Source organism: Antechinus flavipes, chromosome 4 (assembly GCF_016432865.1).
Source record: "Antechinus flavipes isolate AdamAnt ecotype Samford, QLD, Australia chromosome 4, AdamAnt_v2, whole genome shotgun sequence".
NCBI classification, from domain to species: Eukaryota; Metazoa; Chordata; class Mammalia; order Dasyuromorphia; family Dasyuridae; genus Antechinus; species Antechinus flavipes.
The window spans coordinates 157,342,501-157,363,679 of NC_067401.1; the positions used below are offsets into that span (position 1 = coordinate 157,342,501).

General features: G+C 32.3%; 1 protein-coding gene across 1 annotated transcript in view; it reads left to right on the top strand.

Moving 5' to 3' along the window:
* The window catches only part of LOC127560551 (ATP-binding cassette sub-family A member 10-like), a 109,707-nt gene that overhangs the window by 53,559 nt on the left and 34,969 nt on the right, over window positions 1-21,179 (top strand). Inside the window, exons 19-24 of the mRNA XM_051995227.1 lie at window positions 2,633-2,822; window positions 6,656-6,822; window positions 8,895-9,028; window positions 14,710-14,847; window positions 17,834-17,941; window positions 20,484-20,660. Coding sequence (XP_051851187.1) covers window positions 2,633-2,822; window positions 6,656-6,822; window positions 8,895-9,028; window positions 14,710-14,847; window positions 17,834-17,941; window positions 20,484-20,660 — 914 coding nt within the window. The remainder of the gene's footprint in view (window positions 1-2,632; window positions 2,823-6,655; window positions 6,823-8,894; window positions 9,029-14,709; window positions 14,848-17,833; window positions 17,942-20,483; window positions 20,661-21,179) is intronic.

Here is a 21,179-nt window from a genome sequence, read left to right on the forward strand (position 1 = left end):
TCTTTCCCAAATAAATGAAAGTTATCACCATCACATTTACCCTAAGTAAATTTGCAATTCTATAGTCTTTTTTTTCTCCTGTGATGCAAACAAATAAGCAACAAATGTTGACAGCTTAACCCTATTCTAAGTTCAGGAGAGATATATGTCAGGACAAATCATCCCTACCACCTCAACTGTTGCTTAGAATCTGGGGAAGAGAGGCTCCAAGAAGAGCAGCACAACCTAGATTAGTGGTTCTGCTTCCAGTCTAGATCCCAAAGTCATCAGCAAGGCATGGCCCTTTATGAAAAAGAGACCTATTACCTTGCTAACACCAGTGCTAACTGTCACTGATAGATCAATTGTCATTGATAGACAGGTAATCTTAATATCTGTAGGAAAAGCAATACCTCGCCTCCCTCATCCTGATGAGTGAACCTTGTTTCCAGCCTGGCTGCTATAGTTATCATCCAGGAAGTAATTCTTGAGAATATTTACTCTGTCAATTGCTTCTCTAAAGATGCTGCAGTATTCATCCTAAAATACATGGCACTTGGTAACAAAATTTGGTGCATTTTGGTTCAATGTCAAATACAGACATGGCTTTATCAATGGGAAAAATATATTAATATCTATTTTTCTACTGCAGTCTAATGACCAAAGTCTTTCCTTCAGACTTGCAGCTTCTATCTCTCTTTATTATTTATATGATTTCCTTGAGTTTGGAAAAATGCTTTTCTATTGGTATTTTCAATATTCAACATAGTGTTTTGCACATAGTAAGTACTTAAAATGCTTTTTTTTTGCATTCATGATTTCATATATCATTCTTGACACTATTTTCATAATGTTTTCTGTCTTCTATGTATTTGTTTTTAATATTGGGTGAGTTTCTTGTCCATCTATTTAAAGCTTTTTAGATGAATTCCATTTTCTTGTTCACTGGTATTATTTCTTTGTGTCTTTGGAATTCTGTTTTTGAGCATTTTCCACCTGTGTTGACTTCTACTGAAGCATTTGAATGCTTGGGATGTTATATGGCTTCCTCTAAGTCCTAGCTAAACTCTACCTCTACACGAAGCTTTTGCTTATCCCCCTTAATTTTAATGCCTTTCTTCTGTTATTATCTCCAATTTATCTTCCATTGTACTTATTTGCATATGATTGTTTGGATGTTTTCTCCATTTACACTGTGAGTTTATTGAGAGCTTTTGGCCTTAGGATTTTTTAGTTTTTGCATCTTTAACATTGTGGCTGGTAAATAGTAGGTGCTTAATAAATGTTTATTGACTAACTGGTTTAGTAATTTTTTTTCTTTTATAAATTTGCTTTCTTAAAATCTATAATTTAGCATCATGCAATGCTCAAATTTTCTCACCTCCAGTTAGCGTAGTTGTATGAGTAGAAGAAAGGGGACAATTTTGAGAAATAACAAGATTATAAAATAGAGAAGACACCAACTTTAAAATGCTGATCTTATGTGTCTGAAATGAATAATTTACCAAAATACCAAAATTTCTGCTGAAACAAAAAAATTAAACTTCTTCATTGAAATTTATGGACAGATAAAATATCCACAAAAAACATGTTAGTATCATTTATTTCTTTTCTTTTTTTCTATGACTATAAATACTCTAAACATTTTTAATATTTATAATTATAAATATTTAAATATTTATAATAATTTTAACATTTATAGAATTGTGATTTCATTGTATTAAAAATTCTAGATTGAGAAAGCAACCTCTATTAATACAGATCATCACCTTCTCTGTAACTTATATAGTGTTAAAGAGTTGTCTAGAGCAGGGCTTCTTAAAATTTTTTCCAGTCAGGACACTTTTTTGTTTGAGAAATTTTTTATTAGAACCCAGGTATATAAGTATATAAAATAACTAGTCATAAAGAAATTTTTTAAAAAACATTATTTGGTATACAGATAATTTTATCTTTTGTTAAAGACAAAAGCAAGATTGAAGTGCTTATTTTTACATAAAGAATTAAATTGTGGCAAAATATTTGATATCTTCTACTGTTTTTTCCCTTTCTAATAGTACTTCATTTCCCTCCAATACATGCAAAGATAGTTTTCAACATTCATCTTTGCAAAAACCTTCTCTCCATGTCCTCTCCTCAAGGCAGTAAGCAATTCAATATAGCAATTCTTCTAAACAGATTTCCATATTTATCAATTTCTGAAGGAAAAAATGGATCAAAAGGGGAAAAAACACAAAAAAGAAAAAAACCCAAGTAAACAAACAACTCCACACTACAAAAAGGTAAAAATACTATTATGCTTTGTTCCACATTCAGACTCTAGAAATCTCTCTTTGGAAGGGAATGGGATGGCCCTTTACATCCCAGGTGTTTTGGAATTGCCTTTTTTACTGTTGCCAAATTTTTTACTACTCCTACATTCAGTTATGTGACTTCATTTGGGGTCATAATCCAGTTTAAGAAGCCTAAAGCACCAAGAAGCTAAGTGATCACACTGTAAGAATATGGACAAGAATTGAATTTAAGTCTTTTAACTCTGAAACCAGTTTTTTTTTTTATCAACTATACCATATTATCTCTCTTTTACTTATAATTATGATAGCTTTTTAATAATGGCTTGTTTTACATTGTGGCTTTCTTGATGTGTTCATAGATTTTGGCATTTGGGGACAGGAGAAAATAGAAATGACCAGAGATGCTAGGTGTTTTGTTGAATTGGAACAAGCTCTCTCTTCAGTTTCTTCAATGATCACTGGCATGGCTCTGTGGAGGAAGCAAGTCTGTGCAATAGCAAGGATTCGTCTCTTAAAGTTAAAGCATGAGAAAAAAGCTTTCCTGTGCCTGTGAGTATCAAAGAACTTCACATTTGTTTGTCAAACATTTAAGAAAGGAAAATCTTCACACAGAAACTTAAAGCTATTTATCTATCTCTATCTTTCAATCTCTTTTTATTATCTATCGCCTTTTTGAAAAAAAAATAGAACAATTAGCAACTAAAACTATTTTTATATAAACAGGAGAGCACTAAAATTAAGTTTCTATGAATTTGTGAATCTCCATTTCATATTGCTTTCTTTAAAAATATGTAATAAATTCTACCTATTACTTTTGAAATAGTCCTATTTGCTTCTCTATATTTCTTCCTATTCTCTTCTGTGCAATTAAAAATATTGCAATGGCCCTCTTTTTTATTAATATTCATAACTTCCTTCATCCAACACCTATCCTCCAATTTAAAACAAAAGCAACCAAAAATAGACTTGTAACAAATAAACACAGTAAAGGGGGAAAAATCCACTCAGTGGCTATATTCAAAAATGTTTGTCTTATTTTGTTCATCATCTCTTTTTGTCTTTGATCTACTGAAAACATGGTTATTAGGTCAGTCATGTAGCTTGTGTTAAGCTACTTCTATATTCCAAGCTTTGTGCTAAGTTTTGGGAATACAAAGAAGGGCAACAAGGAAACAAAAGAAAACAAAAATTAACCACTACTTTCAAGGAGTTCACAGTGTAATGGTTGTTGTATTGATCAGAATTCTAAAGTCTTTCAAAGCTGTTTTTCTTTGCCACTTTGCTCTCTTTTTTATAAATTGTTCTCATAGTTCTGCTCATTTTGTTCTGTCAGTGCATGCTTTACCCAGAATATACTTAAATGATCTTTTTTTTCCATTTCTTATATCATAATCATATTCCATTTTACTGATATATCACAATATGCTCACAAATTACTTAATTGTTTAAGAGGAAACTTAAGGAATCTCTAGATAGCAGTTGTTTTATTTTTTTCTCTTGTCTTGTCTTTTCTTCTTTTTTCTTTCTCTTTTTTTCTCTTCACCCCATTCCATTCCTTTTTCTTGACTCTTTTTTTTATCCTTTTATTCTGCCTTCAGGATCAGTTAATTTGTTTTCCTTGTGAATACATACATACATATATACAAACATACATACTTATATATAACTATTTCCTTCCTGGTATTATTCTCCTCTTAATTTCCCCTCCCCATCTCTACTTTATTCTTCTGGTTGAGTTTGATGTCCTTTTATATCAAACTGTGTGCAACTTGCCTTTGTTTCAGATAAGAGTCAATTTCTCAAAATGAGAAACAAATCTTATTGTTTGAGTTGAATCTTTAGTGTTTATGTACTAGAATTCATATTATTTGCAGAAAGTAATATTTTTGTTTCTTCTTTGTCTATGGTTATTCCTTCAATTTCTTTTTTAAAAATCTTTTTGATATAGGAAATATTTCAAGAATTAAATCAAACTATATTGATGATAACTGACATACTTTATGCCTAATTTTATTGGAAAAAGCCTTATAGTACTTCTTCATTATCTGTAATATTAACTATTTGCTTCAGACAGATATTGTTTTCTATTGAAAGGAAAGATTGGTTTATTGTTATATTTAAATTTTTTTTATTAGAAATGGATTTTGTATTTTTGTCAAAAACCTTTTCTGTATCTATTGATAGAATGAGATTTTTATTTCTAGTTTATCATGGCCTATAATGTTTATAGTTGTCCTAACATCTTGCATTCTTAATTTAAATCCAATGTGGTCATAGAATGTAGACTCTGCTGATATTTATTTAATTATTTTTGCATGAGTATTCTTGAAATATGTTTTTTTTTTATGTTTTGTCTCTCCCTGGTTTAAGTATCAAGACTATATTTGTATCATAGAAGGAATTTGGTTGGATCTTTTCCTTTCCTACTATTACAAACAGTTTATATTGTTTAAGGACTACTTCAAACTTTTTTACTTCCCAGATCACCTAGCACAATACATTATATATAATAGGCACTTAAAAATGTTTATAGAACAAATGAATAATGAATCCTAGAACCTCAAGACTCACCCCTATCTCTTTTCTTTGGTACCTAGAAGCAAAATTACCCATTAGTCAAGGGTTCCCAGTAAATTTTGGAGGTAGATGTTGTTGTTCATCAATTATGGACAATTCTTCCTGATCCCATAGGGATTTTCTTGGCGGAGATACTGGAGTGATTTGCCATTTTCTTCTTTAGTGGATCACCTTTTTTTTGGCAGAGGTAGATACTTCTTACCTCCAAACTAGGAATGTTCCAAAAGTAATAGGTAGAATTTATTTTATCTATTTTTAAAGATAGTTAAGAGGTTTGACTTTGGCCCCACTCTCTCCTGTTACATTTTATTCATTATAGAATTCTCAGATTTCTTTCATTTGCCATTATCTTTAGCCCTGAGTAGCCCTGTGATGTTCATTTTAGGAATCCCATAATTAGCATCACCATTTCATTTAATTACTTAACAACAGATTAACTTTAGGAAAGAAATATACCAAGAAAAAAGTACAAATATTTTTGCCAACATCCCATATAATTACCAATATACCTAATTTTGATAGTGGGTACCTGGGTGACAGTTTTGTTGGGTTCTAATATAATCTTAATCCCACCAAGTGTAACTCCAAAGCTGAATATTCAGAATTTAATACTAGATAACTAATATTTAGTCTAGATTCCTGGACTCCCAGGTCTTCATAGCCTGCACTTGAGACATTTTAAAGATTCTGTTCCCTGTATCTGGGAGGAAAAAGAATTAATGAAAAAGCCAAAGGCCTAGATCTATTTCCTGGGATTACATGGTTTAGGGGAGAAGAGGAAAAGGCAGTTCTCAAATCTTCTCCCCTTACCACATGATGTGATTGAAAGAGTTCATCCTCAGATGAGAATGCCACCAAAAACTACTTGACTTTCTAGATCATCTGCTTTAAAGACACCTACCACTATGGCTTTACTGACAATAGAAAAAGGTTGCTTTTAATCATGAGGAAAGCTAATGTTGAAGGTCCACAGATACTGCAGGCCTCCCATTTTTTTGGAATCAGGTCCCTAGCACCATTCATGTAGATAACACCATTTTAGATAGTTTAAATATGTACCAGATCTACATTATATGTATACTACTGGATTATAAATTCAAAAACCTTCAGACATTTCAGTATAGATTTTGTTTTTCTTTTTATGTTGTCAGTTCTATTCTGTTCTATTGCTTTCCTCTGGGAATGCATTTTCACATTTCCATGTTTCTCTTTCACAAAATAATTGCCCTACCAGACCAAACAGGGATCTGAAATGATATTGGACAAGTCAAAGTTATAAAGTAATTGACCTTGACTTTTTCCTTTGTGTCTTTTTTTTTTAAAAAAATCTTCCTTCTACTTATGCAATTAACTGATTGTCATTTTAGACAGCAGAATAATGGTGATGGAATAGGATAGGAACAGGACCTGTGACTTCACTGGTTATAGGAACTCTCTGGTGGGAAAATTGCCTCTATTAATTTAGGTTGGCAATTTCTCTGTGTCTTATAGAATTAAAAAGTTGCCTCAAGCAATGACAGGTTAAACGACTTGTTTACTGCCACATAGATAGTGTCAAATAGAATGTGAATACATGTTCATCTGGTTCCAGTTCATCATTTATTGTGCCATGTTTCCTCTGTCAATGATTATGATTATTGTTAAATGTGCTGGATAAACTCATATTGTTAGCGATTTTTATTCTATCAGCATATCTGCTAATTTTAAAATAATTTTTGATTGCATAATTGTTTCTAAATGGAGCATGATTGAATGTCATACAAAGCAAATATTGCCACAAATAATGTTATTTTTCTTCTGTTTAGATTACTGGTGTTTGGAATTGGTTATTTCCCTTTCATTATGGAAAACATACTGTATAGAGTATTTCGTCAAACTAATTCTTGGGGACTTTCTCCTAATATGTATTTCCTTTCCCCTGGACAACAACCACATACTCCTCTAACTAGTCTGTTGGTTGTTAATAATACAGGTAAAAGTAACTATCTATATCTACATGCATATATATGTGATTAACATCTATTTTTCCATTTAATTTACTCTTAAGAAATAATAACTATGAGAAAATGAAAATATCCAGCTTTATTTAGGCTGCACAAAATATCACTGATGAGACAAAGGAAAAATTGACTGTTCTACTTTTGTGTTGTAGTAGGAAGGGGGAGATTAAAGCACAATGGATCTAGGTTATGATTAATTATATTTTCATATTTCCCTTGGTTTATATCCCTATTCATAAACCCAACAAATTCTCTTATACAGACAGACCCAGTCAAGCCCTGTTATTAAAGATAATCATGTTAGTTATAAAACTGTGTTATTATATTATGTAAATGAATTGTAACAACCTCAAATTCTTCAAGGTTTCCCCCAATGCCATGTGCAATATGAGAGTCTTCTCATGCTAACAACCTCTGTTAGACTATATAAACTGCATCTTTCTCACAATCTACAAAGCTTTTTTCATCGATAATCACTGGTTTCTACAGCTTTTGCTATAATACTTTTACTGTCCGCTCAATCTTCCTAATTACTGCCTTCTCCTTTCATTGGCATCAATTTTCCTGTCCATTAGTGATACCTACCCCTCTCTCTGGATATTTGGTACAAATAAGAGGAGTCTAGGTTTTTTTTGCAATAGGGCAGGAGGCTAGAGTTTTACCCATTGTAACTTTCTCTACAAATCTTATAACTTTAGCAAAAAGGTGCTTAATCAGATGTTATCCTTTTTCATGGATTATGTCAACTATATATACAGAGACCCATCAATTGAAATTCCTTTAAGTACCTACATATACTGTAAGACTTACTCAGAAATGAATTCCTTGGGTTCCTCCTTCAAAAAGGTACCACTTCCTTTGAGTTTGTAACTTATTGCTTCTCATTACACATGTAATTATTGCAGTCTCAAATGCAAATGAGCCCATGAAGTTAGCTTCAAAAAATACTTTAAGTACTGTATTTAACATAATTGGTTTCCTTTGCAATCCTAAGTATTTTATTTTATTCATTTAAAAGACATTATTCTGAAAATGACCTTAAAAGCTTCACTGAACTGTTAAAATTGTTCATGACACCAAAAGTAACCAATAAATTTTGCTTTAATGACTTAAATTCCATTCTAATATATTTTGTAATCTGTGAGTTCAGAGATGGATATCCACCCCTAAAGGAACAATGCCTTATTGTTGCTGTTAATCATTGAGACATTGATAACGGATTATAAAACACTATGTACTCCCCAATTCATTTTCTCAGCTCAGTGGATAGGATTATTCAAATCACATTAGGAAAGCCTGTCTCAAGACAGCAATCAAAATGTACTTGTCTTTGCCATAATTCCCCCAAATTGGTTGGGGTTAAGGGTAATAAATAGCAAACTTTAAAGAGAGAATAGCAGCTTTCTAGAAAAATGTAGGTGGCAGGAAGACAAGATTAACTGAACCACTTATTTGGGAGAAGTAATGGATCTTAGTAGAAGAAGAAAATCTTTGCTAACATTTTCAGATAATAGAAATATAAACAATGATAACAACACAGAGAAATATCTTATATTTGGGAGAAGTAATGGATCTTAATAGAAGAAGAAAATCTTTGCTAACATTTTCAAATAATAGAAATATAAACAATGATAACAAATATAGTGAACAAAATATAGTTTACAAAAGACATTTTGACATCTATATTCAACTGACCTTGAAACTGGCCAATTAATAAGATAGAAAAAAGTTTAAAAGCAAATTAGATAAGTGCTATTTAATTACAACAACAGAATATTCCTGGGTCGTAAATTCCTTTCTACATCCATTACTGAAATTTCATTAATTTCTGGTCCCTGAAAAAAAATAATCTAAATCATGAAAATGAAATACTTATTTTTACAAGAATCAACAATACCTTTTCACATTCTAGGAACTTTGATTTTTTTTCCTATATTAGGTTTATAAAATCAACTTAAATTGTGATGAATATTAACATAAGACTATCTTTTGGAATCCTTTTTTCATAATTTAGTCCTCTCTTCTATTATTCCCTACATGTTAGGGTCAAACCTTGAAGATTTTGTACATTCATTGAAGCATCAGAATATTGTTTTGGAAGTAGTTAACTTTAGAAATAAAAATGGCATAGAAGATCCATCATATAATGGAGCTATCATAATCTCTGGTAAACGAAAGGTATGTTCTCTATTTGTGTGTGTGTGTGTGTGTGTGTGTATGTATGTATATTTTAAATTAAAATGTTGAAACTATGCTGTAATTCATAAAATAGCAACATGGCAATTCATTTAATATATTTTATTAATTCAGGAAAAAACAAGCATACAAACACCTTTGTACACGTTTAAAGAAAAAACTGTAGTTTGCAAATTAAAAATTCAAATAAAAAATAACAACCTCATGAGACAGTCTAGTTCTTAGCAGCAACTACAACAATAACGATCACTATTATGACTTCTAAAAATCCAACCCCTTATTCATCTCCCAAAGGGAGATTGGCCAAGGCAATGTTAGGAATGCAAAGTAAGATGGTTCACAGAATGCATATTTTGGGTCTATTATGGTAACTATAAAAGCCTGACAGAAATACTGAAATACTAGCAAATTGAGCTCTGAAAATACCATTTATTGGGTCAGTACCTCAATAAGGGTTGTGACCTTGTTCCTAAGAGTTAAAGAAATAGAATTAAGTAGTCGTGAATCACAAATCAACCTTATATAAAACCAGTTCGATGATCAGATTGAAATAAAGAATAGAGGACTCTTTGAGTTTTACAGTAAAAAAACAAAAATCAGAAATTCCTATACATGCTGGAAAGACTCCAATACAAATGGTGTTCACCACTAAAATGAGCAGACTATGAGTATGCTTGAAATAAACTGAATATATGATTGTTTCCATCATATGCCAGTACCTTATGATAACAAAATTAGAAAGAGATACTATAGAGGAAAAACTTCCTATTGGTTTTGTTGATGACACCCTCAGCTCCAAGTCAAACAACAATGTATTACTGGCAATAATAACACTAGCTAATCTTTGTATCAGAGAAGTTACATGGCACAGTGGATAAGGTGAGAGACCTGGAATAAGACTTGTGTTCAAATGTGGTCACACTAGCCAGGTGATCCTTTTTGCCTCAATTTCCTTACTTGTAAAATTATCTGGAGAAGAAAATGGCAAACCACTCTAGTATTTTTGCCAAGAAATTCCCTAAAAAGGTAACAAAAAATTGGACTTGACTAACCCAATTGAATAACAACATTTATATAGTGCTTACTTTGTGTCAGGAACTGTAATAGGTACTTTTTAATGCTCTATCTTATTTGATGCTTTGGAAGCATCTTTGGAAGGTAGGTGCTATTAATACTCTAATTTTGCAGATAAAGCTAATAGAGGTAACTGGAGTTGAACTCAAGTTTTCGTGACTACAGGTCAATGCAGCACAGGATGATCATATGAAATAATTTCATTCTTAAGCCTAGCCAGCCAATTAATTTACAAATCAATTGATAAAGCATTTATTAATAGCCTTCTATGTGCAGACACAGTGCTAAGTGATGAGGATTCAAAAAGAAGTAAAAGACAGTTCCTGCTCTCAAGGAGCTTACAGTCTAATGAGAGAGACAAATTGGAAGACACACACACAAGGACATACACATAAGCAAGCTAAACATGGAATAAATAGGAAATAATTAAAAGAGGGAGAGCATTAGAATTGAGAGGTTAAGGAAGACTCCATAAAAGATGAATTTTGTGTTGAGGCTTAAAGCAAACCAGGGAGATCAGTAGTAAGAGTGGAAGAAGGAGAACATAGGCATGAGAGACAGCCAGAGAAAAAGGTCTAGAGCTGAGTTGGGCGTCATGATTTTGGAATAGCAAAGAGGCCATTGTCATTGGACCAAAGAGAATATGATAGAAACTAAGGTGAAAGAAGACTAGAAAAGTAAGAAGAAGCTAGGAAATGAAAAGCTTTGAATGCCAAATAAAGGATTTTTAAAAAAATTTTCTCCTGGAGGCGATGGGAAGCCACTGGAATTTATTGAATAAATGAGGTGACATGGACAGAACTTGTTTGAAGAAATTCACATTAGTTGCTAGATGATTAAAATAAGGAGAAATTTCAAGCAGGCAGACGTACTAGCTGACTATTTCAATAGATAAAATAGGAGAAATTTAGGAGCTAACACAATTTAAAGAGGAAAAGGCTTGAGAATAACATGGGGCAATTTAAAACCTTCACTTGACACAAGAAGTTTTTATCAAATAATGAAATGTATGACATAATGATGTTGATATCTCAGATAGTATTGAAAAGGAGAAGAATATACTTTGTTAGGAATTTAAAATTCCCTTCTTGAATCTAATGTTATTAATAATAATAATTTACCAGTAGAACAATTGTAATAAATTGATAAAATAAATGATTCTCTTTAAGAATGAAGGTTAAATACCCCATGGCAGAAGCATCTTGAGAGATATATTAAAGGTCTATGCACCAAAAAAATCTTGTGGGTTTAAAGAACAAATTATTTATTTGTTCAGTAATTATTGAATAAAATATGCCAAAGTATGCTAACATTTATACTGTCTTAATTATTGCAAAATTTTATAATGAATTCTTCATTCATGGCTTTTTTATATAGTTCAAATATGCAAAATAGACCCACGTATAGTAAAAATGATAGATTATTTGATTTCTAGATGGAAAAACTATTTAAAGCAGATAACCAACACAACAATATTAAAATAGTTATAAAACAAGATATTTTTCAGGGAAAAAATTAAAGTTCATCATAGTTCTGTTTAGCCTTAAATAGTATTATATCCATAGAGGTTGATTTTTATAAAAGCATCATTTCCCTGCATATTTATTGCAAACCATCATTTCTCCTTATATTGTAATAGGTAATAACAGTGATAATAAAGTAACTAAAGCATAAACTTTTTTTTTACTAATTGTAATATCTTATATGCACCGATTTTCTCCTTAAGTGATCTATGAAAAGGCATTTATAGACATTTGTGGAACTAGCTCTCAATTATATCCTTCCATAAGTGTAGTTAACCTTATTTCAAATAGCTAGAAAAAGGCTTTACCAATAATCAGATAATTAATGCAGACAATTTTCTCTACTCAAAAATTACAATAAAAATAACCATTTCAAAGAGAATCAGTTTACCCAATTATATATATCTATTAGTGAAATTTCTTGAATTGCTAGATGTCAATTTTCTATCCCACAGAAATTCAAAGATGTGACCCATTGACCTATTGAAAATCATTATCACATTTAAGAAAGATTAAGTGACTTTTTCAAGGACAGAGAGATAATTAGTGGTAAAATGAAAAGGCTAAAATCATCTGATTCACAGTCATTTGATTCACTCTCTTCACACCCCACTCTATGGCATCTAGCTCAGAGTAGAAGGAATATCTCAATCATTCTTAGACGTGCATGGTACCACCAAACCTAGACTCTCCTTGTACTTCCAACAACCTGAGTGATGTAAAATAAAGCAGCATGACAAAGGTGTAGGCTTCAGGGCATGTCACATGGCAACATCTGTGAGATTCCCAATTGCGGTAGCATGTTAATGGTTTAGAAGTGTGGAGATCTGACAACAAATCATCAGTAGGGACTTCTGAGATTTGTGGCTAGAGTAACTAGTGTTGCAGTCTAACTTGAGTAGGAAAAGCTAATGATGTTCTTTCCATAGGCATGGAAGAGGGGTTTTCAGAAACTAACTAGAAAGTATGACCACAATGGACCATAGAAGTCTAGAACAAGAAAAGAGAATTACTTGTGGAGAAGAGATCATGCTGAGCAATGCAATGACCTGCGTTCAAAGAATGCTTTTAGACCTGCCCAAAGTTCCTGACATTCATACAGGGGTCCTCAAACTTTTAAAATAGGGGGCCAGTTCACTGTCCCTCAGACCGTTGGAGGGTAGGACTATAGTAAAAACCAAAACTTTGTTTTGTGGGTCTTTGAATAAAGAAACTTCATAGCCCTGGGTGAGGGGAATAAATGTCCTCAGTTACTGGCCCGCGGGCCGTAATTTGAGGATCCCTGATTAAGAAATAAATGAAAGAGGAGCTTCACTTTCAATGTCCCAGTAGGCACCAAGAGAGGTACACAGCAGGCACCAAGAGAGGTACACAGCAGGCAATGGAGCAAAATTTTAAAAAAATAGAATAAATGAGGAACACAGTATTAATTTTGTTTCCACAGTGTTTTTGACATCTCTCTCCATTTCTGCACTCATATATATGATCATGATCTTTGTTCAGATCCCATTGTCTTTCACCCAGATTATAGAAGTAGTTTTATAACTAGTCGTTTTTGTCTTCTCTCTTTCTTTGACATGTCCTTCATAGGTGACATTTTCATTCTCTAGTATGTAAACCTTAGCATGTCACATACCTTCTACCCTCTACTTAAAAACCTTTAATAGTTACCTGAGGGTTAAGATGCAAACTCTTCAATCTAGAATTTAAGATATCCTAAAAATTAATTGTAACCTACCTTTCTAGCCTTTGTTCACATAGCCTCTTGGTCTCTAAATGAAGATTCCTTTTGTCCTGGATTCTCTGTTATTTGATGAAAGCTATTCCCTCAAGTACTTTCTCTTAATCTTCAATTACTAGAATCGTTTTCCTCTCTCAAGTCTTAAGTTCAGGTAACTACTCCATGAAACATCCTATAATCTTCTACATACTACTAAATTGTAGATATGATACAAAGAGCTGTTTATTTTGTTTGTTTTTGTTTATTTGTTTGCTTGTTTTTAGGTATTTTACTCTATTCAGACAATGAGATGTAATTATTGATTATTTGCAAGTCAAAGATGCTGATCTCTATTTTGTAATGAAAAAAAAAAAGCCTACTTCTTTTGAAGCCTTAGGCAAAAGCAATTCATAAATCATTTTAAAAGACTGTGTGTGTGTATATATATATCACAACAATCAAGCGCATTGACCTGGAAAGATCACAATACACTTTATTTTACTTTTATATCTAATTTCTACTCAGAAAGAAAATAGGAGGAAAAATGCATTAGTTTCTTCTCCATTTCATACTTCAGTTTGATCTCAAGGAAATTCAGAAAAACATAAAATTTGCACTGAATTCAATACAATGACTGTATATTTTATTTTAAAAAACAATACTTAGCTTGCCTACTACTACAAAAGTACAATAACTGAAAAAATCCAATCTATTCACTCAAGTTCAAATTTGCTTTCATAGCAAAATAATGCCATCTATTGGACTTTTAGGACATTGCTACTTATATACCATTTAAGGTACTGTATTTTATTTTTTGGAAGCTTGGTGTTCTTATATGAATTGGAATTTCATTAGAAATTTTTAAATTGGATATATTTTCCCAAAACACAAAATTTTAAATTAATTATATATAAAATGTCATGATTAATAATTTTTATTATGAAAATAGGTTAAATTTCTTCTCAGTTCCTAATTTTTTTTTCTGATCTCTCTTTATTCTTAGAGGCTTTATATGTCCTTAGAGCTTTTCACTATGATCCACATGCAAGATTTCCAGTCTTACATTTTTAGCCTTAAAGTATTTCATAGTTCAATAAGCCTGGGAAGCAGTGATTCAAAATATGCTGGTTTTCTTCATACAAATAAAGTAGCCATTATTCCCAATATCAACATTAATTGACATTTTCAAAATCGTAAGTTCGTGAATATAGAGTATGTTGCCAAATGTTGTAAATACCAACACTAACTTAATTCAGAACCTTAGCCAGAACATGGCAATTAAAAATGTTTTCTTGTATCATATACCAAAACCTTTGCTTTAAGAGCTCACATTTATTATTCTTAAGCATTACAGGTTTTCAGTTGCATGCAATACCAAGAGATTGAACTGTTTTCCTGTTCTCATGGGTGTTATTAGCAATGGACTACTTGGAATTTTTAATCCATCAGAACATATTCAAACGAAGAGGAGCACATTTTTTCATGTAAGTATAATAATGTTTCATTTATCCAGCACTGTCAGTAAACATCATGTTTCACATAGTGACCTTTCTAGGTAAATGAAATCTTTTATTAACCATGAAATTTCCCACTCCCTTTCTTATAAACAACTTTTAGGGAAAATTTGTCCAAAATGTATAAATATGCTTCCCTACTTTATTAACAAGAGTGTAGTAAATATAATTTTTAAATTTTATAGTTACTTGATTAATCATCAATCAACAAATTGATTTGTTCCAACAAATTTATGGCATTAGAAGACTTCAGAATAATCTAATCTAAGCATATTTTCTTTTTAAATTTAAATGTTATTGATTTTGACTATTTTTTATATCACCATAACTCCCCATTATATCCCTCCCTACTCTTCCAGATTCCTTAAAACAAAGAATTAAAAAACAAATTCAGTTCAGCAAAATTAACCAACTGATCAATAGGATCATATATTGTCTACATATATATATACATTTTATACATATATGCACATATATAAATGTGTGCATTATATATGGAAATATATTCTTATATAGGTGCTTTCCAGAGTGATTGGATTACCTTATAGTTTCAACAATGAATTAGTGCCTGTTATCCTATAACCATTCCAACATTTGGTATTCCTTCCTATCTTTGTTTTTTGGGGGGTTTTGGTCATCTTTGCAAATATGATGGCTGTGAGGTGGAATCTTAGAATTAGGTCAATAAGCATATGTATCTATTGAAGACCTTTTCTTGTTCTTATATATTTACATTAGTCACTTAACTTTTATTTGCCTCAGCTTCCTCTTCTGTAAAATGGGCATAATAATAGCACCTATTTCTCAGGGTTGTTGTGAGGATCAAATGAAATAATTGTAAAACACAGCTTTGTGTCTGACACTTAGTAAGTGCTATATTATCATTATTCCCTTGAATACTTTGAATATTAGAGAAATTTGCTACAAGATTTTCCTACCATTATTGTTTCCTTTCTTAGCTTCCCTCACATTTATAAAGAAGAAAATGGTGAAAGAGAAAGAATACAATCAACACCAATGATTTATAAGAGGGGATCTGTGTCTTTTCTAATGCTCTTTTAGGAAAGTTACTTCTCTGACATCAGTTTCCTCATCTATAAAATGGAGAAAATAAGAGCATCTACCTCATAGGGTCTTATAAGGATAAAATGAGATAACATACATAGTGTTTCACTAATTTTAAAGTCTTCTAAATGTTAGACATTATTACTATTAATTTTGATTTTTAATTAGTCTGAGAATTTTTAAATTATCTGTGATTGAACTGTTTTCCAGGTGAGTTGTTTTTATACAATCTGGTACATAATAAATGCTTGTTTACTGACTGATTGCCAGCAAATACCTTACTTTTAAATCTACTTATTCAGTCTTTTGATTCCCCTGACCCCTAATATTTGTGGTTGTTTTTACAGAACTATTGATTTCTCTTTCTTTTTTAATATTTAGTCTTGGTTAGACATGACCACTTTTTCTTCTAATATTTTTGTTCTCCCAAGTTATTTCTTCTATAAGTATAATTTCATTTCCTTTTCTTGCTTTATTTCTTCCAAGTATTTATATATTCCTTGTGAAAATTGGATTTTTCTTTTCTTCTGAGCCTCTCTACAATTTTTTTGAAATTATCCTCTTCTACGAGATGGTTTTTGGATACCTCTGGTTCTATAGTATTTCTTTATAATGGTTGGTGTCTTCTTTTAATCAAGGAAGAAGACAGTATAAAGAAAATTCCCATATATATCAAAACATTCCAACCATCTTCTTTCATAAGGGAAGAAGTGACAAGAAGAATTTGGCAGTTGCCCAAAGCCACATAGTTAATAAGAGAAAAAGGCAGAACTCTTTAATCCTCTTTTTTGAATAGCATCTTGGCCCCTGTATCTAGAAGCTGAGTCTTAGATTCTTTGCTCTGAGGTCAGAGCAACAGCACTGTGACTTTTTTTTTTAATTAATAAATTAGTTTAACTCCTTTCTCTGTGTAAGAGAATCAGTTTTATGGTCCTATTCTCTTCTAAAAGTCTGATAAGATCACTTCTTCTCTTTAATTTTCTTAGAATTCTTTATCTGAATCTTTGCTTTGCTCTTATTACATTTTATCTTATAACATTCATGTCTTTGTGTGTGTTTGTGTGTAGTGTGTGGGAGGCTCCCTATTAGAAAACAAGTTCCTTAAAGGCACAGATTATGCTGTTTTTGATTTTTGTATCTCTAGCATCTGGAGCATTACCAAACATGCATAGGAAAACAACCAGGGTAATTTGGGGCTCCTGTATGTATTTCTTTTGTCTTTATGACTTGCTAAACCTTTGTTTAAGGATGATGCAGGCAAATGTGATATATGTGTTCTATGGGTGGCTATGTACATCTGCAATTACAAACTTAGGTTGTTTCAAAGTATAGATATGGCATTTATGAGAAAGGAGAGCTGAGAAAGTTACAAATTCAGCCTAAGAGTTGTATATGTGGTTTTGCAGGCAGAGCTCCTAGTGCCCTGTGGTAAAAGAGGTGAAGCCTTTTCATGTGAAGATATTCTTACCCATCTTCAAATTTTCCCTATGTTGAAATTTTAGCTAAAATCTTACTTTTTACAAGAAGCCTTTCCAATATTTCTTCCTGTGAATGCCTTCCCTATGTTAAATATCTCCATTTCACCTTGTTTCTGTTTTATCTCTATAATTTAGACTACAAACTCCTTGGAATTGGGGGACTTAAAAAATCTTTAACATTCAGCACAATTCTTGAATCATAGTAAGCACTTAGCACTTAATCAATGATTGTTGATGTTATCTTTCCCAAATGTAACACTTTTTTGCACTTTTTGATGAGAATAACTTCTATAACTTTGAATATTTTTTTTTACTCATTTGAACAAAACATTATTAAGTATTTATGATTTTTCTGACTTACTGCTCATTACTTACTACTCACTATCTTACTGTATTTATTCTTCATTTTTCAGGATGATGTATCCATAGGAGTTGGTTTTATGGAGGCATCCTTTTTCTGCATGTTTATTGCAACCAGCATTTCTCCTTATATTGCAATGGGCAGCATTAGTGATTATAAAGTAAGTATGTTACTAAAGTTTGAATTTAAAGTAATTACAATTGCAATATTTTATATGCATTGATTTTTTTTCTTTAAATGATGTCTGAAAGTTCATTTACAGAAAATTTGAAACAACTTTCACTTATATCCTTCCATAAGTGTGATTAACCTTGTTTTAAATATCTAGATAAAGGCTTTACAGTCATTAGTTAATTAATGCAGACAATTTACTCAAAAATTATAATAAAAATATACCATCTTCAAAGATGACTGACCTATTGAAAATCAGTATCACATTTAAGAAAGATTAAGTGACTTTTCTAAGGACATAAAGGTAATTAGTGGTAGAGTGAGATCTAGAGACCAAGTCATCTGATTTACAACACAAGAATCTCTCCACCTCCCTACCCCCCTACGCTAGTTGTTGCTTTTCATTCTTGAAGAGGACCAAAATGACATCACTATGTTAGAGTTGAGTTACAGTATGATCTGACTATGACTGATCAGGCCAATATGATCCCAGAATCCTCTGCCACTGCTCAGACACAAATAGTCCTGGTGGATTCTCTAATTTTGTGCATCTTGCATTTCTTCAGGACTAATTCATTTCTGCTTAGCTCATAGAGCACAGCTCCTTCTCTGATGAGGGTTGCTATAATGAGTGACCTTGAGCCAGGGTCTCCCATGTCATACAATCCATTCTTAATTTCTTACAAGAAACCTTGAGAGTATCCAATATCGCCTTTTGTGACCACTTTGGGAGCAATTGTCCTGTGTAAGTTCTCCATAGAATTTTTTTTTTGGCAAACATACATTTGTCATTCAAACAATGTGACCAGCCCAATGGAATTGTGCTCTCTGCAGTAGAATTGGAACGCTAGTCAGTTTAGCTTGAGAAAGGATCTCAGTGTCTGGTATCTTACCCTACCAGGTCATTTTCAGAATTTTCCTAAGACAATTGAAATAGAATTGATTTAATCTCCTTTCATGGAGCTAGAGAAGAAAGGCAGGCTATCCTAGTATCTTTGCCAAGAAAATCCCAAATGGGGTCATCCCCCATACTATAGCATTTAGTTCAGAGTAGAAGGAATGTCTCAAACATTCTTAGACTGGTATGATACCACTGAATCTGAATTCTCCTTGTACTTCCAACAACCTGAGTGATGTAAAAAGAAGCAACATAACAAGGTGTAGGCTTCAGGGTATATCACATGGCAACATCTGTGAGTTCCCCAATTGCGGTAGCATGTTAATGGTTTGGAAGTGTGAAGATCTGACAACAAACCACCAGGAGGGACCTCTGAGATTTGTGGCTAGAGTAACTAGTGTTGCAGTCTAACTTGAGTAGGATGATCCTGAACTAATGACCATCCATTCACACAGGCCTCTGTGACTAGCAAAGTATGTCCACACAAGTATGGAAGAAGGATTTTCAAAGCATAAATACAAATGGGCCATAGAAGTTTAGAACAAGAAAAGAGAGAATTACTTGTGAAGAAATCATGCTAAGCATTGCAGGCACATATGTTCAAAGGATGTTTTTAGACCTGCCCAAAGTTCCTGACACTCATTTAGGGAATAAATGAAAGTAGAGTCTCCACTTTTCAATGTCCCAGTAGGCACCAAGAAGTGCACAGCAGACAATGGAGCAAAATAAAAGAGTAGGAAGAATAGATGAGGAACACAGTATTAATTTTGTGTCCACAGGGTTTTTGATATCTCTTTCCATTTCTGCACTCATATATATTGCATGGTCTTTGTTCAGGTCCTATCACCTTTCACCCAGACTATGGAAGTAGTCTTGGTTTTTCTTGCCTTTTCTCTCCTTTTTTTGACATATCCTTCCTATAGGTGACATTTTTATTCCCTAATATGTAAGCCTGACCATGTCACATACCTTCTATCCCTTATTAAAAAAAACTTTAATAGTTCTCTGAGGATTAAGATGCAAACTCTTTAGTCTAGAATTTAAGGTAACCTAAAAACTAATTGCAATCTACCTTTCTAACCTTTGTTCACATTGCCTCTTGGTCTCTGATTCTTCCTTTTGTCCTGGACTCTCTGTGATTTGATTAAAGTTGTTCTTTTATGTCTACTACATATTTTCCCTTACTCTCCAACTATTGAAATCCCTTTTTTTTTCTTTTAAGGTCAAGCTCAGGTGCCACCTACTCATGAAACATTCTATGATTTTCCACCTACTACTCTCTCTTCCTTCCCACCATCATCATTTCTGGTTCGTGATCTTGTCATTCTTCAACAACTCATATTCCCCCTAAGTATTTGCTTCATTTTTTCCCCCTTTTGCTCCTGACACTTTCTACCTTGTATCATACTTATTTGTATACATGCCTTATTATCTACACTACTCCCCAAGATGATAAACTCCTTGAGGGGAGGGCCTATGCTATTTAGTCATATAGTTTGATCCATATGATATGTCTAAGATGTATACAGCATTAATTTAGAAATGGGTATTTTTAGTTAACTGACATTGTTAAGATTTAACATTTCTCTGAACTTCACTTTTCAAAATCATATCTTTTCTATTTCTCCATCAGATAAAAGCCCAGTCCCAGCTATGGATTTCAGGGCTATACCCTTCAGCATATTGGTGTGGGCAGTCACTGGTGGATATTCCTTTATATTGTATGATTCTCTTTTTAATGTATGTCATTAACTATCTTATGAATAATACAGATGAAGGCTGGCCAACATCTATAATTCTGTTTGCTCAGGTAAGTCACAAAATTTATAGAACAAAGAAATGTTCATTAGAAAGTCTATGAATTAAGATCTGTATAATCAAACAAATGTGCAATCATGTTATACTTATCATAGTACATATGTTAATGGTAAAATCAAGAGTGTGACTAGTCTTGTGTGTAACTGATTTAGAGTACAAAGCAAGTCACAGGAAACTGATGAAATGCAAGATTATGGCATTTGAATAATACCAAATACTAAAGTCCCCTACTATTATAGGCAAAGGTTGAGATGGAAAGGAAAATTGCAAATCAAACATTTAATTGAGAGAAGAGAAAAAAGTGATCTGGCAGCCAGTAAATAATACTCAGGTCCAGATTGGTCCAGATTGGGTGACAAATTTTTATATCATAACCATCAAAAAATGAAAAATAGCTAAGTGTGGTTGGCAGAAAGAAAGTCTAGAATGGACAGTAGGTAGCAAGGAGCTTTTTGACATACCTCCTAATTCTCCAGAATCAGTATGCCATATCAGAACCATGTAGGAGAGA